Raw genomic sequence first — 22472 nt, 5'->3', positions numbered from 1 at the left:
CAGCTAATTTTAAAACAATTTCTATATATGGTGCATGATTATAATACAATAAACTAATTAATATATAAGCTCACTAATATAAATTAAACCATTTTCAAATAGAAAGTTGAAGTATAATTTTATTTTTAAAGTACATTCAATACATTTAAATTAATTTTGTATTTATAAATGATTTATGGCGGTGAAATTCGAATTATAGTGTATTCCTATTATTTATACATTTTTTTGCATTGCTGTGTACGGTCACATTGTTTGAGTAAAGCACTTTCCTCCCGCTTGTTTCTGTAAATAATTGTGGATTTTTGCATAGTCCTACTATGTCGGTGGTTATTGAGACCACACTGGGAGACTTAACAGTTGACCTCTTCACGGACGAGCGACCAGTTGCCTGCCTCAACTTTATTAAACTATGTCAGCTAAAGTACTATAACTACAACCTATTTCATACTGTGCAGCAAGGCTTCATAGCTCAAACCGGCGATCCCAGTGGTGTTGGAAATGGCGGCTCTTCCGTTTGGGGCGTTGTGGAGGGAATGCAGAAGCGTTTTTTCGAGGCCGAATACATACCGAAAATACACCACTCAAGTGCGGGCATGCTCTCGTTGGTCAGTGCCGGCAAAAATCTAGTCGGCTCACAGTTCTTCTTCACACTCGGCGAAAATCTAATTTCGTTGGATGGCAATCATTGCGTTATCGGTGAAGTTGTAGAGGGCCATGAAGTACTGCGAAAGTTGAACGATGCCATTGTGGACGACAATTTTCGACCCTATCAGGATATTCGCATAACGCATACTGTCGTTCTCGAAGATCCATTTCCAAACCCTCGTGGCTTTCAAGTGCCTAGCCGTTCTCCATCTCCCAGTGCCGAAAGACTCCAAAATGGACGCATCGCGGCCGACGAGGACATTGATGAAACCAACGGCAAAACCATGGAAGAGATGCAAGAGATGTTGGCGGAGCGTGAGGCTAAAGCACGTGCTACAATTCTGGAAATTGTGGGTGACTTGCCAGATGCCGAGATGGCGCCACCAGAAAACGTGCTCTTTGTGTGCAAACTCAATCCCGTCACTACGGACGACGATTTGGAAATAATTTTTAGCCGCTTTGGCGTTGTGAAAGGTTGCGAAGTGATACGGGACCGCAAGACAGGTGACTCCTTGCAGTATGCCTTTGTAGAGTTTGAGGATCAGAAGTCATGCGAGGCGGCCTATTTTAAAATGGACAATGTTCTTATTGACGATCGCCGCATACACGTGGACTTCTCTCAGTCTGTGTCTAAGGTGACGTGGCGGGGGAAGGGACGAGGCGTCGTTGGTGATGGTAGCCAATTGGACTTTAACAACTTGAGGGAAAGCAATGGCAAGAAACACGAGAGCAAACCGAGAAAGAGGGGACAAGAAGATCGACGAGGACAAGGAGATCGACGTATGGATAGAAACCGAAACGACGAACAAAAAAGAGAAATAACCTCGGAAGAACGGAGAAAGGCTCGTGAACAACGACATAGGGAGCAAAGGGAACGCGAAGATCGTGGCCGACGCAATAATACACAACGTTCAAGATCAAGGGAAACAAATGTTCGGCATAACGAACGATACGAAAGACGTCGATCTAGATCGAATGACCGAAACGTCGATCGTAGAAGACCCACATCGCCTTACAGAGGCTCGCGATACTCGCCAGAGCGCAGACGTAGAGAAAGCCAACGTGATAGAAGTGAAGACAGGCATCACAGGTAAGTAAATTAAAATTATATGGAAATGTTTTAGTAACATCTATCAAAGGCCTTCATTTAGAACCCAAGCGAACTCACAAAGCGAGCGACGGCAAGCGGAAAGAAAGTACAAGGAAAAGGAATCAGAAAATGTGTCAAAAGTTCGGAAACGTGTAGCTGTGGAAGAGGAGCGAGCATCTAAGAAAAGATCAAAGCGAGCTAAATCCAGTAGCTCGGAGTCGAGTGACTCCTCTGACGACAGTGAGTCATCTTCAACTGATAGCTCCGACGAAAGCTCCTCGGACGAGCGTAGCAAACGCAAAAAACACGGCAAATCTAATCAGAAAAAAAGCAAAACAAAGAGAAAACACAAGTCGAAAAAGAAACATAAGAAATAATGACTGACATGTTGCTAAAAGACATAAATATAATTTTAGTTAGTCTAGTTTGCCAATAATCACAAAGCGTATTTTCATTTATTGCGAGCGTCTATCTCGGCCTGTAGCGCTGCCATGGCTGCTCCACCTCCACAGCAGCCTGTAGATTTATCACTTCGCCGTCTGCGCGGTGCCTCAATGACAACATCGGGATTGAAAGGCACATTGTCCAGGCGAGTTGTCTCTGGCGTAATGCGAAGCTCTGGAAGAATTGTGGCCTTAAGTGAATGGGAATCTATTTATGTAATATTTACTTACCGAAGACGTTGTCTTCCTTCTGTTTAGCCTGTATTACATTCGTTCGCAGCTCGTAGTCTACTTCCTCAGCTAATTTAATCATCTACAATTATAGAACACGATATAGATCTAGCTTTAAATTATTCTAAAGGCGGATGTCACCTTTTTAATTTCCTCTTCACTGGTTTCGTTGCGGTTCTGCTGAAAGGATTCGTTTATTTTGTTCCGCCCAGCCACTAAGGCCCTGTCATCCCCATGAAACACATACTGCCTCGTGCGATGGAGCTTTTTAAACGCACTTAGCACCTGTGGGTGTCATAAAAGTAAATATTATATTCATTAATCAAATAAAAAAATCAGAAACTTACCTGGCGCTTCAACGGTTGGGACATTTTTTTACGTCATTAACAAACAATCAGCTGGTATTTGAGTGTGATAGGCAACCCTAAAGCACTGCAGAGCTGCAAGTTGTTATTTATCGAATGTGTTATCGTAAATTCGGTCGATAGTCTTTTGTTTTTGACATCTCCAGTTCAGTTGAAAGAATTTTTTACGTTGTATGGTTGTGTACGACGGTCGTTTCGGCGCGAAGGAATAGTGGGCATAGCTAAAATGCTGTACAGCTAAAAAGTCAAAATTATTTTTATTATAAAATTGTATAAAACGGCAATGAAAGCAAACACGAATTTAACCAATACGCAATTACAACAAGTATCTTTATATCTATCCGGACTACGGTCGCGTGCGTACGCGGGAGAAAAGTGAAATTATTTACTATTGGCCATTTAATTGTGTGCGTGCCTCACTCAAGAGCCGAATAAACTATTCCAGGGCGTAGGCGGGCCTTGTAAAATCAGCACGAAACTGGCTCAAAACGACAAATTAAGCTTCTTCCTCAAGAACATGGAGGAAGAAGAGGAAGAGGTGACAGATCTGAAGCTGCAATTATTCCACAATACAGTTCGGGAGCACATTGTAAGTAGCATCAACTACTGTGACGTCACATTACATCAGTGCCACCACCAACTCCACCCCTAACGGGATGCAGCTGCCTACGTTATTGTTATTGTTGCAGCTGCAACAATTATTGTTGGTACAGCAGCGTACACGTCGCGAATCACAGTTACAGTCGAACAAACACTTGCATGTGTGTGAGTGTGCGAAAGAGTGTGTGTGTGTGTTTCGTTTTGTTTATGGTTCTTATCAGCTGAGCGCTGCTCGATTTACGAGGCGAAAATATATAAAATTGTGATAGTCGCCGACATCGCTAAGTTACTATTTAAGTTGCCACTTAACTAATTTCCTGCTCGACTGTTAACTGCATGACCAACGGTTTATGAGGCGCCGTCTGTAAAAACTTAGCACCTGTAAAAAGCAAAAATTAATAAAAACGGCACACGAGAAAGAGACGCGCAGCAACAAGTGAAAGTGTTTCGGTATATTAATAAACATTTTGGCCTGTAATGAAATATATAAGCATACAGACATATGCACATACATATATGCATAAATGTTTACAAGGCGTTGCGCAAATGAAACGAATCAAAACAAATTTGAAATAATTTCGAAAATTTGTTGCACTTGCTAACAGGTTCAAGTGCGGGGCAGATGGCCGCGATTCGTGCCCACTCTATTAAGTTCAAGTGTGGCAGTTGTCTTTTGTTTAAACAATAGCAGCCACGGCGGACAATTCAAAAATATATTTCAGTATTTTCAGCTGACACACTATACACAGAGAGTCACCACGAAAAGTTGATGTCTGCCTGTGCGATGTTTATGCAGCTAAAAATAAACATTTCGTTTGTTTAAATCGCACAATTGCTTAGATATACTGTATATACATATGCTTATATATGTGTATGTATGTTTGCTTATTATAATTAATACAATATATAGTTTTAGCATTTTATTCAAAGTTTAACAGGAAACCAGTAGCCGTTGGTTGCTGTAACTGTTCTCAGTTTACACCGCATTTATTAACGAAAATTGAATAATGTCAAGCGGTATGTGGGTCAGCAGCAATTAGAGTGCGTGTGTCGCATTCACAATGCTCTCCCCAAAAACCTGGTCAGAGCGCCCATAAATTATGCAGGAACCCCTCAAAAAAGAATCGAAAATGAAACGAAAAGAATGATATTCGGTGACATGCCGAAGCTTAAATACTCTTGCGGCGTTTCTTTATACAGATAAGTGGAAATGTCATTCGAGTGTTGTTATAAGTAAGTGTCACATCAGACATGTTGGGGTTGGTCAAGATAAGATTCTACCCATAGAGAATTTCGTAAAAATACTCTCAAACTGTCAAGTCTAGGCTATGCAAACTGAAAAGTGAAATATGCTATTATGTGAGAATTTCGGCCACACTGAGAAAAAGAACGCAGTTAAAAATTTTCAATACATTAATACAATATTTTCAAACCGTGCCTGGAACACAGTAAGTTTGAGTTGGAAATCTAGGAAATTCTAGAGTCATTATCATAGTTAGTTAACTTTAAGCTGAAGCTCTAAATCTTTTAGATTGAACTGCAAATCTCTAAAGTCGTCCTCCCAAATATAAACCAATTGTGAATGCCAAGTCAATCGGATATATACTCAATTTGACAATGTCGCTTAAGCGGACACTTCTCTGAAATTTAAACAAGCCTTCGCAGTATCTGGCCATTATTTCTCATTGTTTGGCTGGAAAATAAATAATAGTTTATTTGGCCATTTGCAAAACATCTTTCACTTAATGGAACTGTGCGAAACGTATTTGTGGATCCACCATTCACCGGTAAAGTTGTTGCACCACAATATCAACGGCATAGCAACAGAAACAACAACAACCACAGCAGCAGCAGCAGCATGCCGCCTAGACAACATTTATGATTGTCGCTGCCTCTGGTTCATGTTGCCCCTCTTCCACTCGGAATATATGCATCGCTATTTATAGCCAAGTTTTGCGTCGTCGTTTTGGGCGTATTTTCATCTCGAGTTCATGTCAAGTCATTGACTCGGTGCATTAACTTGGCCAATGCAACTCGCAGAACTTGTTGAGCCCATCAGCTCAATCGGGCAACGAGCGACTTAGAGATATTCCAGGCTATCTCAATAAATACGTGACTTTGTAGACGTATTATTATGTCTTATGTTTAAGTATTCTAAATATTTTTCTATTTATAGATATATAATATATGAATATAGTGCTAGCATGTGAAGAGGTTCATCTGGAATGTTGATTGAGAATTATATAATCATAGGATATATATCTATAACTCGATACTACAGAAATTAGTAATTCGATGGGGTTTCCAATGTAATATAATAGTTTTATAATAGACTAGTCCTATTCGAACACGTGCCAATTCAGGTATTCGATGTCATAAACTGCTTACCAACATTACCATAATTAATGTATTCATTACACCCTGAACTCATTGGAAATGGGGAATTCACGGCCTAATGGTTTTGTTAATCTAGAGCAGAAGGAGGCGTGGCAGAACCCATAAAGTTCATATTTTCTAGATCAAGACGACGGGCTTATTCGATATAACTGTGACTGTCTGAGTGCCTGTATACACGTACATGTATATGAATACACAGTACGAGCTTATCATTTTATCCTATACTCTTTACGTTTCTTTGTAATCAATAAAAAATTATAATTTTAATCGTTATTCAAGTAACATAAAACCTAAAGATTTTTGATTTACTTATTATTTTCGGATTTTCTGATCGCATTTCAAATACACTAGAGACTTGTGCCTTAGCAAATATCTATATACATTGTTATGACATTATCATGCCCAAGAAACTTCATTAATAAAATATATTTAGAACATATGGCCTTTAGCAAACAAGTTCACATAGTAAAACCCATTGCCCAGGCTTATACGTGCGTGCGGAGAAGCGTGGAATAATAGAAATATCAGCTCTTCGTACACCTTAGGACACTCATCAGCCTTTGGCTTTTTCATTAACATCTAAAGGAAATCGATAAGTGAAGTTTGTCTTTCTCTTAACCAATTTGATTAACTCAACAGCTTCAAAGCAATGCACTGACTGCCAAACAAGCTTTTAGGTTGTTGTGTAGTGTATCGTGGAGTCGTGTACGCTCGCTTATGCAACAAGTGCGCTTGGGTAACAATACGTAAAGATTTCCGCAAGTGTTCTCTGGCAACTGGACACAGCTGAGCTGCGGTCTGTTCTTGTGAATTCCAAATGTGCTCGGATCGCCGTATTGAAGCATATTCATTCAGTATTCGTGCCAGACTGAGACTTGGCATTTAATAGCGCTTATCTCTGGGTTTTATTTTAAAAGCGAACTGTGGGACGTTCCACGCGTTCCAAGTTCAACAGCATTGAAATAAAAATATAATGCGAAACGTCACACAATTCTTCATATTACATAAACACTTTTTGGTTTTTATAAATAAACTACGCACAGTAATAATTCAATGAAAGAGGGAGAGAGTAAAAGAGAGATAATTAACAATATATGTATATATATATAGTGCTATAAATAGCTAGAATAAACGTAATTATTCTTTCAATCAAATCAATCAATCCCAATCAACGCTGTTGGTCTCATTGAAGCATTAAATTAATTGCAAGCTGTCATACTTCAGCGTTGTGCATATACGACATCTATTATATATTCATGTATATGTATATGTGTCTATATATCTCTCATCTATTGTTTATGTTGTGGTATTCATTATATGCCAAGAATCAGGGAACGTAATTGTAGAAGGAAAGAAAAAATAAAAACAAACAGCCATTCGAGACATTGTGTATTTATTGTTTTTTTGCTTTGTAGATATTTTGTTGTTTTTTCTGTTTCTGTTGAGAACATGAAAAAAGTCTTTTATTAATGATACTTGCATATTTGCTTATGCTTGTACATATATTCTTTTGTGTTTGTTTTTGTTGTTTTTTTTTCTATTTTTTTTTTCTTTTTTTTTTTTTTTGTCTTGTTTTTAATTTTTCACAGCGTAAAAAGCAATGACGTGTGCTCTACGCGCTAGGCGTCTGTTTTCCATTTCTTCATTTAGTGTCGCTGGTTATCTATGTGTGTTTAAATACACTTTAGCTATTTTAAATTGGCATCTGAGTTTAGACTTTAAAGAAATTGTCGCCAAAACAAATTGATTGGCTATTGCACTCAAGTGGACCAAGTTGATATGAATTGAAAGAAAATTAAAATAATAACTACTTGAAATTAACTTCAAGTGTATATAAATTATATTTATATCTATATTAGTATATATTCAAAGTTGGTTATTTTTGAAAAGTACCAATCATTGGTAACTATCTTATACAAATATGTATGTGTGTGTATATAGGCATAAGTATTTCCCATGTGCTCCGAATTCACTTTTACTTTCATTTAATTGAGGAATATATTGCTTATATTGAAGAAACATTTTGCTTTCATTCAAAGCTTCTGCTTCTGATCGTATAAATACAAAGCGACTAATGACATTATGAATTAGATAGATGATATTCATCAAGTCCTATAGTATTGCTAAATATTTTACAACACCTACAACTAAACTTGGAACTTATTATAGATAATACGATTGTATATATCAAGATCGTCTAATAGTGAAGGTCAAGGTTACATAAGTACAACTGTTATTTATGGCTTGACAATCATGAAAATTATATATGCTACAGTTTTTAAAGTTGACTCACTGCTTACCGTCTTTGATCCCAAAAATATTGTCTATATAATATTAATTTAAGTAAGTTTAGCAGCTAGATAGCTGATGACTGCATTTAGTGATAGGTAATTAAAAAGCATCTTTTGATAAAATTTGTAATACAAGAATATATTCTACATTCGCCATAATAATTGCTAAATTAATTTGACTAATAATTAATAATTATATTAACTATATTAATATTATTACAGCTATTGCATTACTCTCGTAATTAATCAAAGCTTTATCTATATAACCCTAATGCTTTATTGCCACGCTTTCATTTCATTCAATCTAATCCTTATCAATACAACTGCCGTCTTGTCGACAGCTGCCGATAAGAAATATCTATTTTGACCTTTGATCACAATTTTGCCTCTTGTTGGATTAAATTTTTGTTTATATTGATAATTGGGTTGTATACAAAAGCATGAATATGCCTCCCCGGCTGGAATTTCTATTTGATAAATAAAAATTCTTTTATGTAAACAAATTTGAATTTATATTATTTGTTCATAATTACTTAAATTTGAACTGTTTCAACTTTGTATTATTTTAAATATTTTTAAAAGGCTTCTAAAGGCGTCTAATGCTTCTAAAATAATTTCTCAATTATTTTTCAATTGTCAATCTGAATATATAATTTCCTTTATCATTGTTTAATTTTAACAATTATATTATTTAGTATTTACAGCCTTGAAATAATAATATAGGGAAGTGAGAAAATATGTTAAATATATATGACCTATACAAATATATATATGGGCATATCTCCAGAAAGGTCAACCACAGCCACAAAGTGCAAATTCAATGAATGCATATTCTGATAAAATTTTTTTTTATAACTAATCGATGTAAAATAATTAAAATTAATTTAAATTTAACTAACATAAACTAATTTTGCATTTATTCTTAACACATCTCGAAATATTGACACACACAGCCGAACAAGTGCCAAAGTTCTGTTTTGAGCATTTATGTTGCACATTTTGTTTTTATTACTGTTCTTAAAGAGAGACACTACGCAATGAAATATTATTTTTCAAATATTCGTGTATGCTTAAAGAGTAAAAGAAAAATATAAAAGGTTCGATGCAATTACTAAAAAATTTTAAAAAATAATAAATGTATGGGGTAAAAAATTGTCTTATTCGACACGTCACCTTCGACCCTGACTAAAACTAAAAAATAAAAAAAACTACTCAATATTTTTGAATCAAATAAAAAACATTTTAAAGATGTGCCAATTTCACTTAAGGTTTCGCTAAAATCTCAGGATGAACTGTTTATTTGAAAAGCGAATTAAATTTTATGTAGCCTGCGAACCTCTTGGTTTTTTGTGATTATCTTGAAAACTAACATTTGCCTAAAATCAGATTTAGCACTAATTATAGAGCTAATCAAGAGCTAAAAGATTCACTAATCGTCAAAATAAAAATATATTTTGGCATTCGTTTTTTTTAAATTCAAACACGTACGAATGTCACATTCGCCACTAGAGAATTGCTCATATATCATAAATAAATATAAACATATTTGTTATGTTCACGATTTAGAATGTGTCAAAAATAACACATCGAACGCTAAATGCAACAATTAATTTCAATACCTGTGTTTATATTACATATATGATTATAAAAGTATGGCATAGTTTCCATATTCCATTACAATAGAAATCCACAATATATTTTTTAAAAGTCGTATTATAGTTTTGAAAACAGTGAAATATCTCTTCTTGTACGATTTCACTGCCATGTTTATTTACCTTATATTAAATCGCATACTTTATTCTCTTGCAGATATTTTTGCTGCTCATCATATTGCTGTACTTTAGCTCCTATGTGGTTGTCTCTCGCTTCAGACGACGCGATCGCGACGATCTCTACTCAAACGACGAGGACGAAGTTCTGGTCTATCGCATAAGGTAATTTATTGTTGTCATATAGAGGGCGGGCGTGTCAGCCACGTCCAACTCGAATTGTAATGCAAGCGATGCGTATTCAGCTGACGATATCCTTTGCAGCTTTTGGTTGTGCACCTTCACGTTGGCCGTGGCCGAGGGTGCGGCTATGCTGCTGCCCGTTTCCATAGCAAGCAACGAGGTGCTGCTACTGTACCCCAACAGCTACTACGTGAAGTGGTTGAACAGCTCCCTAATACAGGGTAAGTAGAGAGTGTTATAGAAACTACGAGAACTCTTTTGAATATAATGTCATTGTGCTTTCGTTGCAGGTTTGTGGAATCATGTGTTTCTCTTCTCGAATCTGTCGCTGTTCATCTTTCTGCCCTTTGTCTATTTGTTCTCCGAGTCGACGGGCTTCGTGGGCCACAAGAAGGGCATCCTGGCCCGAGTCTACGAGACGTTCATAGTTTTCGTTCTAATGGCCATCATTGTGCTCGTGCTGACCGCCGTACTGAGTGCAGTGTTTGGCATTGAAAAGTTCCAGTTCTTTTGGTTTCTAAGTAAGTAGGAGCGAGAGCTGATTAAAGCGGAAACAGTGCCGCTTGATCGCCCAGCGGACTGCACCCACCACATGTAGATGGCATCTGGATGTAAATGCATTGCTAATTTCCGCTTTTTACGCTTCACAGATTTGGGCAGTGTTCACCTGCCGTTCCTTTATTCATGTGTCTCATTTCTGGGCGTAATGCTTATGCTGAGTAAGTACAATACATTTAACTAATCTCATTATATTTTGTCATCTATCTGGCCGATGAATTTGTCGATGTACGCCAGCTGCTGGGGATTGTGCAAGCGTGCCTGATTCACACACTCCTCGAACAGTTCGGCATCGTTCTGTCGCTTGTGGGCGGTGGCCTTGTACAGCCAGGCGCGCAGATTAGACTCCTGCAGCTTGTCTAACACATATTGACAGTCATCGATGGCACGCTTGTAATTGCGGAGCCTGCGAATCAGATTTAGTCAAACACTCAATTCACATGCACTTATTCAAGGGAATGACTCACCTGATGAAGCACAGGGCTCGATTGTTGTAGGTGATTGCGCTATTCTTGACGCGTTCTATTGCCTTACTGTAGTGCAAAATAGCCTTCTCAAAGTTGCCATTGCGAAACGCCTCGTTTCCATGACTGAGAGCACATTAGATAGCTTTTATTGCACATTTAATATCCAATTACTTGCCTGCGCTGTAGTTCCGCCTCATATTCACGCTTGGCACGTGCCTGGGCACGTTCATTGGCATCGCGTTCCACCTCCCTCATGAAGCCCTGCTGATCCGGGGTATAGGGCGAGGCCGGCTCTGCGCTCCGCTTATTGATCACAGTGCGATCCTCGCGCACCTTCAACTTCACTTTATCCACATCGATGTGTTCAAAGTCCTCAGCCGTCTTCGCTTTGGGCGGATCATCGTCTGTTTCGGGCTCGCCCTTTAAGATTTGGTCGATCTTCTGCAGAGTCTGCTCGAAATCAGCAAAGTCATCGCGGTCCTGCTGCAGCTGTTGCTCCATTTTGTGACTGTGAATATTGAAACTTGTATTGAGAATAAAATATTTCTCCTCGTTCAGCGCTTGCCGGCAGCTGTAATTTTAGTTTGTTTATTTGTTTGCTGTTTGCTTGTTTCGACGCCTTGGAAACGAACTAACGTTTTGTTATATTTCGCCCCGCTTACTACGATTTACAGTTTGCACGCCGTACGGATTTGTGCGGCTCTTTGGCGTTGTCAACCAGGTGCTGGTGCGACCCATGCTGCTGAGAGACGTGAACGAGGAGTTCAGCGCATTCTACATGGAGGAAGCGAGCGTAAAACGCAAGCTCGCCAACATTGAGCTGCACAATGTGAGCATTTTGGATGCGACGAACGGGTCTCGTCTGCCCAAGACCAATGGCATCGGTCGTCCACCGAGCTATCTGCCGCAGCCGCTGCTGCACCATTCTCTGGCGCATTTGTATCAGCGCAAAACGCTTGCCGGGAATGTCGACGAGCATCAGATGCTGAACGAAAGACTGAGGGAGCTGGACAGCGAGCGCAAGGAGTTGGACAAGCTGCGCAAGTCGAGCACCTTTCAGCGCACTTTCGTCTATCCGCTAGCCATGCTGCTGCTGCTCTTCTGCACGGCCGTCACAATACTCCTGGTGGTGCAGAACACATTGGAGCTGCTCATAGGCATCAAGGCGCTGCCGCTCAGCACAAGGGTAAGGCTTCTATTTGCAATTTAACTTTATATAAAATTGATTATATTTCAACTTTCCTTTTAGCAATTCACTTTGGGCATTTCGTCGCTTTCAAAACTTGGACCTGTTGGCGCCGGTATGGAGGTGTGCCTAATTTTCTACCTAGGTGCCACCTCTGTGGTCGGCTTCTATAGCATGCCCTTTATGAGCAACGTGCGCCCAAAACGCCGCCAAACGTCGCTGCCGCAGCTGATGTTAAATTGCGGCTTCATGCTCGTATTGTCCTCGGCACTGCCGCTGCTAAGCAGAATCATAGGTATTGATTGAGCCCTGGGATACTTGACATTTGTGCTTTCGCTAATGTATAATGTTTATTTCGTTTTAGGCATTACCAATTTCGATTTGCTGGGGGACTTTGGTGCCATCGAGTGGCTGGGCAACTTTCAAATTGTCCTGCTGTACAATCTCGTGTTCGGCACAACGACTGCACTCTGCCTGGCCAATAAGTTTACGGCGACGGTGCGACGCGAGCTCCGTGCACGGTTAGTGGAGAACTATGTGCTCTTTACTAACTACATGAGCTTCATCAACTGATATTTAAGACGGCGGCGCAACAAGAGCTCGTACTGGCAGCGCCAGCGCTACGCTGACCAGCTGCTCAGGCGCTTTGTTGAGTCGCCCCTGAAGAGTCTAACTAGTTTATATGCCAATTACTACGATCTGAGTCGTAAGAGTAATCGCAATAATACCACCGCTAGTCGCCAGGCAAACCAGATGGACTGTTGAGAGAGATGAGATGAGAAATGTGGAGGTGAACCTTCCAGCATGAATATAATACACTTTATACAGAACTGATATTGATATTTAAATGTGGCGCTGTTTATCGTTGTGCTTAATTGTTGTAGTTAATAGGGTCCCCAGAGGTGTACGTGCCGCATTTCAATTTTGTGTTCCCCGTTAATGCGCGTACACCCATCCACACCACACACACATACCTACGATATTCACATATGTGAACATCAGACATCCATTAATTTTATATACAATCTTCGTGTACAACATAAACTGCTGTCAACAGAATAGGTTTAGGCTAAATTGTAGGCGTTTTTGAAAATTTTATTAGTCTGAGTCTATAGTCAACGTCGGTGCGTTCGCATGGACACCCCATTTCATAAATATTTATTTAGTAATTTTCGTACATGTACTAATTTGAAGCAAAATAATTTACGCTTGCGTCTCATTGTCATTTTAATCATAATCGAATAATTTATAATAATATATATGTATATGTATTTTAACAATAATGTTCCTTATATGGCGTACATTGGGATGCGCTTTTCATCATTTTTATTGCATACTAAAACCAATCAAATAAACAAAACAAATTTCATCTAAAAGTTATGTGATAAAATTTAAATAAAAATAGTATAAAATTAAACTCGAATGGCTTTTTTATTTCGCATACCCAGCATTTTGCCATCATTCTCTCTGAGACTCAAAATTAATTCCAAGCTTTATTTCTTTCAGTTTGACGGCTCTATTCTTACTAGCCTAACGTTCAAGGCTCGATTTCGACTGTTGGAAACTATTTAATTACTGTGATCTTAATATAAATAGAATAAATTGATTTTTATAATAGATTTTTTTTATTTTATTTCTATCGTTTAAATGAATATTGTTTGGCCCCTCACAAATTTTCGTTAAAGTTTGAATGTTTAAATAACTGTACTACAGGTAACAAAATCGTATCGTATTTAAGGCAAGTTGGCATGCCTCCAAATTCTTGAGTAAACTGCAATCGATATATTCCAGGGCTGCAAAAACGTCTTGCGATAGTTGCATTTCATTATATAGTGGACATCACTAATTTTTCCGGTGGCGTCGTTGTCGCATAAATTTCTTATTTTTAAATTAGAGCTGCACTATTTTCATAAATATGTTGAGCCGTAAGCGTCGTGCTAGCTCAATATCAAGTCGGCAAGACGAAGATCCATTGTTGCTTGACGACTCGACGCCAGAACAGTCACCGGTTCAGCAGACACAAACGGCGCGAAAAAAGCGGCGCTTAGACCCAACAGAGCTGTGCCAACAGCTGTACGACGCGATACGCAACATTAAGAAGGAAGATGGATCAATGCTGTGTGATACCTTCATAAGAGCTCCTAAACGTCGTCAGGAGCCCTCCTATTATGACGTGGTGGTAAACCCCATCGATTTGCTAAAAGTACAACAAAAACTGAAAACAGATTCTTACGACGATCTGTACGACATGATGAATGACCTGGAATTGCTGATAAGTAATGCCAAGGCATTCTATAAGCCTGACTCGCCCGAGTTTCAGGACGCAGTGGCTCTGTGGCAGCACATACAGTCGCATCGACAGCGCATTATGGAAGCGAATGGCTTCGCGGAGGAGGAACCACGTGCTAAGCGTGCACCTCGGAATGCGCGTCGGCTGACGAGTAGCACTGAGCCAGGTGCTGGGGACACTGAAGAGGAATACAATCAGTATGAAGAGCTTTTCGCATCTATCATGACGGCTACTGATCCGATTGGCGACAGGGCTATGCATCGCATGTTCCAGCTGCTGCCGTCCAAGAAAATTTATCCGGACTACTATGATGTCATCGAGCATCCCATTGACTTACGCCTGATCGCTACCAAGATACAAATGAACGCCTACTCCTCTTTGGTGGAAATGGAGCGTGATCTGCTGCAAATGACCAAGAATGCGTGCCTCTTCAATGAGCCCGGATCGCAGATCTACAAGGACGCAAAAGCCTTGAAGCGCATATTTACGCAGCGACGTCTAGAGCTGGAGATGGGCAAGGTCAAGCCAGTCCGACGCCTAAAAAGCTTGTCAAGTGCTGCTATATCAGGTATGTTGGGCAAATCAATAAATAATGTCAAAGAAACTATATCTTCTATATTATAGCGCTGAAAGAAGAACTGGATAGCTCTGACGACGAGGAGACCAGCAAGAAAGGCGAGGGTCCCATGTGGGCATTATTTGATCATTTGTACAATGCTCCTGGCACCTCGGAGCATCCGGGTGTCACCGGCCCGCCGCTAGGCAACTCTTTGTGGAAACTGCCAGTACGCCGCTTTCATCCGGAGTATTTTGAGTTAATCAAACGCCCCATTTCCATGAGTCAAATTCACACAAAGCTGAAGAAGGGCGACTATGCGAATATAAGTGATCTCACGGGTGACCTGTACTTGATGCTGGACAATGCCAAGAAGGCATTTCCAGTCACGCACCGCACGCACAAGGATGCTCTAAAAATGCAGAAACTTATGAATGCAAAGCTGGTCGAGGAGTCACTGGAGGAAACCAGCGACATGGACGAAGATGAAACTGATGAAACATTCACGACCAGCGTGCAGCCAGAGAAACGCAAACCGGGCAGACCACGCGTCAATTCAAGTTCCAGCACGGCTCTCACGTCAAATAACTCAAACTCACCGAAAGCGAATCGCATTGCTATAAACGCGGTCATCAAAAAGAAAATTCTCAGCATCCAAAAATACTTGGTGGACTATACAGTGGGCAACCGACGGCCAATCGAGATGTTTATGGAGAAGCCGCCGCGCAAGGTATATCCGGATTACTATGACATAATACAGAATCCCATCGACATGAACACCATTGAGCACAATATACGGGCCGATCGCTATGCCACTGTTGAGGATGTCGTTTCTGACTATCGGCTCATGTTCTCCAATTGCCGACAGTACAACGAGGAGGGCTCCAATATATACGAGGATGCCAATACTCTAGAGCGTGCCTTGAATGAAAAGCTCAAGGAATTTCCTGGTCTGGTTGAGGTCAAGAGACCACTTCAGAAATATAAGCTGGGAAGGAAGCCAAAGGCAGCGCTGCTAGCTGACCGCGAGCGTCTCTGGCAGTTCTATGAAACGCTGCGAGACTATCAAGAGCCGAAAGGCAAGCGGCAATTGTCGCTGATTTTTACAAAGCTGCCGTCCAAGAGCGACTATCCGGAATATTATGACATCATAAAGGATCCCATGGACATGGAGCGGATCGCCCAAAAACTGAAGCAGGCTGCATACGAAAGCGTGGACGAAATCGCCGCTGATTTTCTCCTTATGCTCGAGAATGCCTGCAAATACAATGAGCCCGACTCGCAGATCTACAAGGATGCATTGGTGTTGCAGCAGTTGACGCTGCAGCTGAAGCAGCAATTGCGCACTGAGCGCGATGCACTGCCCGATGTTCAGTTGGCTGTTCAGGAGCTGTTTTTAACTCTCTTCTCGACGGTCTACAACCATCAGGATGAGGAGGGACGCTGCTACTCGGACTCTTTGGCTGAGCTGCCCGAGTACGATGAATTGGGCGAGGGCGCAAAGGTACGCGGAATCTCTCTGGATCTGATCAAGAGGCGCCTTGACAAAGGCGCGTATAAGCGTTTGGACGTATACCAAGAGGATGTATTTGCCTGCTTGGATCGGGCGCGTAAATTGTCGCGCACTGATTCGGACGTCTTCCAGGACTCCATCGAGCTCCAAACGTATTTCATACGAAAGCGAGATGAGCTGTGCAAGGACACGTTGAGTTCGCCGGCGCTCGCATTCACAGTGGACAAATTGCTTGCAGATGTGGAGGTAATGCGGCTACAAAAACTGATGCAAGAGGAGCAGGACCAGGAGCAAGAGAAGGAGGACTTCAATGCAAGCGCCAAAGGCGAAAGCATGACAATCAACCAGCAGGTCTACTCGCCTGGCGACTACGTATACGTGCAGATGCCTGACAATAAGATTCCCAGCATTGCATGCATCGAGCGGCTGTGGACTACCCCGACCAATGAGAAGCTGATGCAGGCCTCAATCTTTCTGCGACCCCATGAGACCTATCACGTCACGACTCGCAAGTTCCTCGAGAAAGAGGTATTCAAGAGCAGCATCTCGCAGACCATATCCATGGACAAGGTGTTGGGCATGTGCTACGTCATGCATATCAGGGACTATATTAAGCTACGCCCGGATGGCTTGCCCGAAAAGGACGTGTTTGTCTGTGAGTCACGCTACAACCTGCAGGGACGCTGCTTCAAGAAGCTCAAGAATTGGCCAACGTCGCGCGAGAGCACGAATACCTCGGTGAGATTTGTGCCGCGCGAAACGCCATTGGAGCTGAAGCGTGTGATGTCCGTATTCAAGGAACGGATCGAGAAGCACAAGGGTGAACTGGAAGAGCTTAAGATGCAGGAGGTCCTAATCGAAAAGGAGAAGCCCAATGTAACCTGTGACGCGCCACCAAATGCACAGGACAACAGCGTCTACTATCAGCAGTACAACACCATTTGCAGCGGGGTCATCAAGACCGGGGACTACGTATATGTGGCCACGCAGAGCGGCAAGCAGTCTGTTGCCCAAGTCCAGCAAATCTGGGAGATAAATGGCAAGTCGTACTTCAAGGGACCATGGCTGCTGTCGCCCAGCGAAACAACGCCGGCTTTGGGCAAGCAGTTCTACCGCCAGGAGCTGCTTCTCAGCACTGTTGAGGACATGAGTCCTGTTATCAGCATCGTGGGCCGATGCGCTGTGCTGGAGTACGCCGAGTTCATTAGCTCCCGGCCAACCGAAATCGCTGAGAGCGATGTGTACATATGCGAGTCTGTCTACGATGAGCTGAAAAAGGCTCTGCGGAATCTGGTAGTTGGCAACCTGCGCAAGTTCCAGCACAGCGCAGAGGTTACAGAGGATGAGATCTTCTACTTTAAAACGCCTATAAAACCGACGAAGGATGTTAAAACCGAGTTGAACGAGCTGGCCATGCTAGAAGACTCCATGGATGGCGACACACCGTCCCTGAGCTCGGATATAGTGGCAATATCGTCCCCAGCACCGTCGATCAACTCCACGCCGCTTACCTCTAAAGCAAAAGTCAAAACGACCAAGAAGAGCCTCACCGGCTATATTCTCTACTCCAGTGATGTGCGAAAGGGTAAGTACCGACTGGATCTATTAGTAGTTCCTCTATATAAACAGTTTTGCTCCCATTTACAGGTATAAGTCAGAGCAATCCGGATGCCACATTTGGTGACATTTCGCGCTTGGTGGGCAACGAGTGGAAGAGTCTGCCAGCCAGCGTCAAACAAAGCTGGGAGGATCGCGCCAACAAGCTGAACGAAGAGGCCGCCATGCGTCGCGAGCTTGACGATAACCAAAACTGCGGCAGTCCATTGCCTCAGCACTCTATGAGTAGCCAGGAAGCTAGTCCACCGCTGACCTACGAGTGTCAGTGGGACAAATGTGACTTTCAGTTCGAGGAAATGGCCGACTGCACCGAGCATTGCCTGTCGGATGGCACCGGGCACATAAATCGGCATCCGCAAGCGGGAGTCGAAATGGAGTACGTCTGTCTGTGGCGCAATTGTCCTCGCATTCGCAAGTCGATACAAGCGTTCCCCAATGTGCTGCGTCTCGTCAAGCATGTGCGCGAGGTGCATCTGAGCAAATGTGGCAAGCCGCTTAGCATCGCAGAACGAAGCAAGAACTTTATACCGCGCAAGCAGAAGAATCAACCGCAATTACCTTTAACGATGCCATCCAGCAATGTCATGTCACCGCGGGCGCCGCTCAACGCGGAGATATTGCAGCAACAGCAGCACCAATTGCACCTGCAACAGCAGCAGCAGCAGCAACAGCAACAACAACAACAACAGCAACAACAACACCAAATGCAGACCATTGTTGCGGGACCGCCTCCAGAGCCTATGTTCGTTACTGTGCCACCCCGTGCCAATCGTGTCATCCATTCCGAGGCGTATATTAAGTACATTGAGAGCCTGCAGACGGGCAGCCATTTGAGTGTCAGTGCCTGCAACAACAATTGGCGACGGTCACTAACCCACGTGCATCCCAACCAGGTGGGCAATACGAAACTGCCGGAGCACTGGCTCGGCCCCGATGTACGTGACCGAGAAAATGTGGTGCAGGCGCTGTGCCATTTACGCAATTTCATGCTGGACGACGTACTCGAAATCCGACGCAGCTGCAACTAACCTTAGTTCTCCATTAAAATCTCAGCTTACCTTTCTGTCAAAAAATACAAACAAAGAAATATGTAAGATAACTAAACACTTGTATTTATATGCATGCATATATACTCAAATGCATTTGTTAAACTTGCATGTAAATGTCCTATGATTTCTGCAATACAATCGATATATCATTTATACATATGGTAAGAAGAAAACGAAAAACCCAATAAACAACTTGTTCTTATAACACTTGCTTCATTTGTTTATGATTGTGTAAATTCGGAAAAATATCCGTTTCTGATTAGGGGTAGAAGAAAGAAGTAATGTTTTTTAAATACAGAGCTATTTATGAATCGATTATAAATAGATTTTATTTTCTCATTAATTTTTATATGGAACAGTTTATTTTGAATATTACAGAGTTGGGGTTTTACATTGCTTACACGCCCTAGAGCTCATGAATGACAATATATATATAATGATAATTATATATAACATAGTCACGAGGGGGAAAAGCCCATAAATTTGTAATTACTTTAAAAACTAAACTAATGTCTGAGTAGGTCAAATTATATTTTGTATGTGTGTGTACATGCCCTAACAATTGAGCCGATCATTTTAAACGAAATAAATTGCCGAGACAAATTCATAATTTGCATCTTAGAACTAGAAAAAATTAAATTGAAAATTTGTTTAGACCATAAATTAATTTTAAATGGAGCCCCCTTTGTTGTTCAAAACTTTAATTCTTGCTGTCTTTGATATGATCAGACTTTAGATAATTTGGATGTCTAATGCGTCCCATTCTAGAATAATGGCATTTTATGACATAATTAAATTTCCAAATGGGTCCCGCTTTTAATCGAGATACCCCAAAGATTTTAAATCGGATTTAAGTAAGGGCTGCTTGCTGGCTACTTCAGTCATTAAAAAAGCCTTAGTGAACTTTGCTGAGGGACTGGGCGAATTATACTGCTGTAAGATTCTCTGTAAATGACACTTAAACTGACTGCAATAGTTTGACATCATTTTGAGCATTTATAAGAAAGATTGAAGTATTTCATACTTATCATTAAAGACTCTACGTGTTTCTGGCAAACTGTGATCGATCAGCTTTATCCCTTGGAAATAACTCCTGCTTCAGGATCTGTTTTTCTTTTCCGAGCTCTTCAATATTTGCTGCACACATCTCGTGAATACGTGTGAACGACCTGAGCGGGTTTTTGAGTAAGTTTTCCAAATTTTTATTTTTTCCCATAATCTTAGCAATGTTACGAATCAAGAGTACTATATCCCTGAACTCCACAAATTGCAGTTAAAACTCATTTATTTGTATTACTTTTAATAGGTTGAACCACAGTCGTTATTAAAAGCTCGAATGGCAAGTCGTTCGTTATTTCTATGCTCAGCTTTGTTCCATTTTCTTATTTCCCGCTGCCTAAACCGCTATTAAGCTAAGTTGGCATCTCTGGTCGACGGATTGCACAGACTGGTCACTCTAATTACTAAATACAGCTGAGTTTGTTTATTTTGGTATTGTGTTGGAAAAATTGAAATATGTCGAGTGAGGAAAAGAAAAAAAGAGGCAAAAATTTTACGGCGGAGGAGGAACAAGTGCTCATGGAACTCCTCGATGAAAGAAAGAATATATTGGAAAACAAAAAGTCGGATGCGGCTACGTGGAAGCAGAAGGAGCAGGCCTGGGAGGAAATGGCAGACACCTTTTATACCAGAACAGGCATACGCCGAGAATGGAAGGCGTTACGGGATAAGTTTATAAACATGAAACGAAGGTCCAAACTCGAACTGGGGGACGACAAGAATCACAGCCTTCGCAGTGGCACAGGAAAGTATATTGCTTTAATGGGTGAATCAACTGCAGGCTTGGGCAAACAATTCGACAGCGACTCGTGTGAGTACATATATACATATTTATTATCTAAATTGGGTAAAATTCTCTAAATATATTAATTTCTGCAATTCTCTTATAGCCAATGTGCCAAATGATATCAATTTCGAAGGAGACGATGAAATGTTTGGAAGTTCCACGGATACACACGACGTAAGCGAAGATAATTTTGGACGTGCATGAATTAAGAAATTATGCTTTTTTCAGATCCGCAATCGGATCGAACATAAAGATGTCAGAGCAAATATGAGCTCCGACTGGCCGAGCATGAATCCAAGAACACTGCGCAGCTTGGATGAGGAGAAGATTAAGCTAGTGCTGCTTCAGCAAGAATTTTATAAAAGTGAAAACCAACGCGCGCAGGAAAAACATAATCACGAAATGCTCAAAGAGAAGATAAGGCTGGACCAAGAAGTTCAAGAGGGAAAGCTACGAATCGAAATGATGGAATTGGAAATACTTGAAAAAAGAGCCAGACTAGATTTATAATGTAAGTACACTAGTTTTGATAATCCATAACCATATATTAATGTCTAATTATATTATAGAAAGAGATAGAATTTCAGGCTTAGTAACTATGAAGACTAAACGACTTCGGATTGCCGGAGATAGAATATCCTTGCGGATACTAAACCATTCTTAGTGCAATCTGGTTAACCTAAATAGGTTAACTGCTATTTTTGGCTCAAAGCATCATACCTTTTATTATCAAGTTAATATTATTATTTAAATTACACTTTCGATAGCAAGACAATATAAATTTTATATATACGACCGATCGTTTCTATAACAGTTTTTTGCTATAGAAATCTGAGTCGGCCGATTGCGACATTATAATGTACCGGTTATCAGACGCATTGGCTTATAATTTCGTTAATCTATTCAATCTCCAATCCTTCAATTCGTTTTGTCTTAAATTATACAAAGAAAATGTAAATGTCTAGTTTATGTTTGTGCAAGAATATCAATCTTCGGGTGACCTAATGATTATATGTATGTATGTATATTATTTTTATTCTTTTAAGCAATCACAATGTTGCTTGAGTGACTGTATATTATATGCCTAGTGAATTAAGTCTAGTGTTAAGCCAACTAAATTTTCGAAATATTCTCATATATTAGTGATGATATAAAAGATTCGATTTGTGTTAAATATTTTTATAGAATCCATGTAAAGCAAACAAAGTTTAGTAAATCTGTTAATAAAAATAAATATAATAAAAGACACTCATTAAACATTAAGTGATTTTAATGTAGTTTTTATTATTAGTTATTGTTAGGTTAGCATAAAAATTATATTTGATTAAAATAAAATATTTTTATTGTGAACATATTATTGTCACTGAAATATTCCA

The 22472-nt window shown here is 40.6% G+C and overlaps 6 protein-coding genes across 8 annotated transcripts; 4 read left to right on the top strand and 2 right to left on the bottom strand.

Moving 5' to 3' along the window:
- The first annotated feature begins 165 nt into the window (after positions 1-165).
- On the top strand, positions 166-2172 carry LOC108621125 (peptidyl-prolyl cis-trans isomerase sig-7). Of its 2 annotated transcripts, none has more exons than XM_018018271.2 (2): positions 166-1735; positions 1785-2172. In XM_018018271.2, exons 1-2 carry the CDS (start codon positions 318-320, stop codon positions 2110-2112), a joined length of 1746 nt encoding a protein of 581 aa, XP_017873760.1. In that variant the 5' UTR covers positions 166-317; the 3' UTR covers positions 2113-2172. The 2 variants fall into 2 exon arrangements, with proteins under 2 accessions (XP_017873760.1, XP_017873761.1); XM_018018272.2 differs by having other exon boundaries at positions 176-1735; positions 1797-2172.
- On the bottom strand, positions 2124-2914 carry LOC108621133 (complex III assembly factor LYRM7). Its single transcript, XM_018018282.2, has 4 exons — positions 2757-2914; positions 2551-2694; positions 2410-2491; positions 2124-2353 (listed from the first exon to the last, which is right to left on the bottom strand). Exons 1-4 carry the CDS (start codon positions 2778-2780, stop codon positions 2187-2189), a joined length of 417 nt encoding a protein of 138 aa, XP_017873771.1. The 5' UTR covers positions 2781-2914; the 3' UTR covers positions 2124-2186.
- A 4-nt stretch (positions 2915-2918) lies between these two features.
- lili (LMBR1-like protein lilipod) lies at positions 2919-13844 on the top strand. 2 transcript variants are annotated; one of them, XM_018018274.2, is made up of 9 exons: positions 2919-3363; positions 9872-9996; positions 10096-10235; positions 10305-10535; positions 10665-10733; positions 11714-12225; positions 12289-12520; positions 12590-12746; positions 13732-13844. In XM_018018274.2, the coding sequence occupies exons 1-9, from the start codon at positions 3292-3294 to the stop codon at positions 13757-13759; spliced, it is 1566 nt and encodes a 521-aa protein (XP_017873763.1). In that variant the 5' UTR covers positions 2919-3291; the 3' UTR covers positions 13760-13844. The 2 variants fall into 2 exon arrangements, with proteins under 2 accessions (XP_017873763.1, XP_017873762.1); XM_018018273.2 differs by lacking the exon at positions 13732-13844 and having other exon boundaries at positions 2920-3363; positions 12590-13642.
- Positions 10642-11655, bottom strand: LOC108621132 (tetratricopeptide repeat protein 12). Its single transcript, XM_018018281.2, has 3 exons — positions 11215-11655; positions 11040-11162; positions 10642-10978 (listed from the first exon to the last, which is right to left on the bottom strand). Exons 1-3 carry the CDS (start codon positions 11538-11540, stop codon positions 10762-10764), a joined length of 666 nt encoding a protein of 221 aa, XP_017873770.1. The 5' UTR covers positions 11541-11655; the 3' UTR covers positions 10642-10761.
- A 112-nt stretch (positions 13845-13956) lies between the features above and the next one.
- Positions 13957-19457, top strand: polybromo (protein). The gene is made up of 3 exons (XM_018018268.2): positions 13957-15083; positions 15140-18169; positions 18232-19457. The coding sequence occupies exons 1-3, from the start codon at positions 14141-14143 to the stop codon at positions 19227-19229; spliced, it is 4971 nt and encodes a 1656-aa protein (XP_017873757.1). The 5' UTR covers positions 13957-14140; the 3' UTR covers positions 19230-19457.
- Positions 19458-20533: 1076 nt separating this feature from the next.
- On the top strand, positions 20534-22353 carry LOC108621131 (uncharacterized). Its single transcript, XM_089462539.1, has 4 exons — positions 20534-21120; positions 21200-21270; positions 21325-21607; positions 21666-22353. Exons 1-3 carry the CDS (start codon positions 20766-20768, stop codon positions 21604-21606), a joined length of 708 nt encoding a protein of 235 aa, XP_089318665.1. The 5' UTR covers positions 20534-20765; the 3' UTR covers position 21607; positions 21666-22353.
- Positions 22354-22472: the final 119 nt, after the last annotated feature.

The sequence above is a fragment of the Drosophila arizonae genome, chromosome 2, assembly GCF_054131065.1.
Source record: "Drosophila arizonae isolate 15081-1271.41 chromosome 2, UAZ_ARI_1.0, whole genome shotgun sequence".
NCBI lineage: Eukaryota > Metazoa > Arthropoda > Insecta > Diptera > Drosophilidae > Drosophila > Drosophila arizonae.
Note: the sequence above shows the minus strand (reverse complement) of the source record. Positions and strands in the feature narration are given on the sequence as shown.

What these genes read in the sequence shown, in the direction of transcription:
- LOC108621125 (XM_018018271.2), top strand. Translation starts at nt 318, where the DNA reads ATGTCGGTGGTTATTGAGACCACACTGGGAGACTTAACAGTTGACCTC. An exon ending in AGTGAAGACAGGCATCACAG is followed by an intron (nt 1,736 to 1,784) that starts GTAAGTAAATTA and finishes CATCTATCAAAG; the next exon opens with GCCTTCATTTAGAACCCAAG.
- LOC108621133 (XM_018018282.2), bottom strand. Translation starts at nt 2,780, where the DNA reads ATGTCCCAACCGTTGAAGCGCCAG. An exon ending in CCCAACCGTTGAAGCGCCAG is followed by an intron (nt 2,695 to 2,756) that starts GTAAGTTTCTGA and finishes TGACACCCACAG; the next exon opens with GTGCTAAGTGCGTTTAAAAA. An exon ending in GAAGGAAGACAACGTCTTCG is followed by an intron (nt 2,354 to 2,409) that starts GTAAGTAAATAT and finishes CAATTCTTCCAG; the next exon opens with AGCTTCGCATTACGCCAGAG.
- lili (XM_018018273.2), top strand. Translation starts at nt 3,292, where the DNA reads ATGGAGGAAGAAGAGGAAGAGGTGACAGATCTGAAGCTGCAATTATTC. An exon ending in GAACAGCTCCCTAATACAGG is followed by an intron (nt 10,236 to 10,304) that starts GTAAGTAGAGAG and finishes CTTTCGTTGCAG; the next exon opens with GTTTGTGGAATCATGTGTTT. An exon ending in GGGCGTAATGCTTATGCTGA is followed by an intron (nt 10,734 to 11,713) that starts GTAAGTACAATA and finishes TACGATTTACAG; the next exon opens with TTTGCACGCCGTACGGATTT.
- LOC108621132 (XM_018018281.2), bottom strand. Translation starts at nt 11,540, where the DNA reads ATGGAGCAACAGCTGCAGCAGGACCGCGATGACTTTGCTGATTTCGAG. An exon ending in GAGGCGGAACTACAGCGCAG is followed by an intron (nt 11,163 to 11,214) that starts GCAAGTAATTGG and finishes ATGTGCTCTCAG; the next exon opens with TCATGGAAACGAGGCGTTTC. An exon ending in CGAGCCCTGTGCTTCATCAG is followed by an intron (nt 10,979 to 11,039) that starts GTGAGTCATTCC and finishes TCTGATTCGCAG; the next exon opens with GCTCCGCAATTACAAGCGTG.
- polybromo (XM_018018268.2), top strand. Translation starts at nt 14,141, where the DNA reads ATGTTGAGCCGTAAGCGTCGTGCTAGCTCAATATCAAGTCGGCAAGAC. An exon ending in GTCAAGTGCTGCTATATCAG is followed by an intron (nt 15,084 to 15,139) that starts GTATGTTGGGCA and finishes TCTATATTATAG; the next exon opens with CGCTGAAAGAAGAACTGGAT. An exon ending in CTCCAGTGATGTGCGAAAGG is followed by an intron (nt 18,170 to 18,231) that starts GTAAGTACCGAC and finishes TCCCATTTACAG; the next exon opens with GTATAAGTCAGAGCAATCCG.
- LOC108621131 (XM_089462539.1), top strand. Translation starts at nt 20,766, where the DNA reads ATGTCGAGTGAGGAAAAGAAAAAAAGAGGCAAAAATTTTACGGCGGAG. An exon ending in ACAATTCGACAGCGACTCGT is followed by an intron (nt 21,121 to 21,199) that starts GTGAGTACATAT and finishes ATTCTCTTATAG; the next exon opens with CCAATGTGCCAAATGATATC. An exon ending in GTTCCACGGATACACACGAC is followed by an intron (nt 21,271 to 21,324) that starts GTAAGCGAAGAT and finishes TGCTTTTTTCAG; the next exon opens with ATCCGCAATCGGATCGAACA.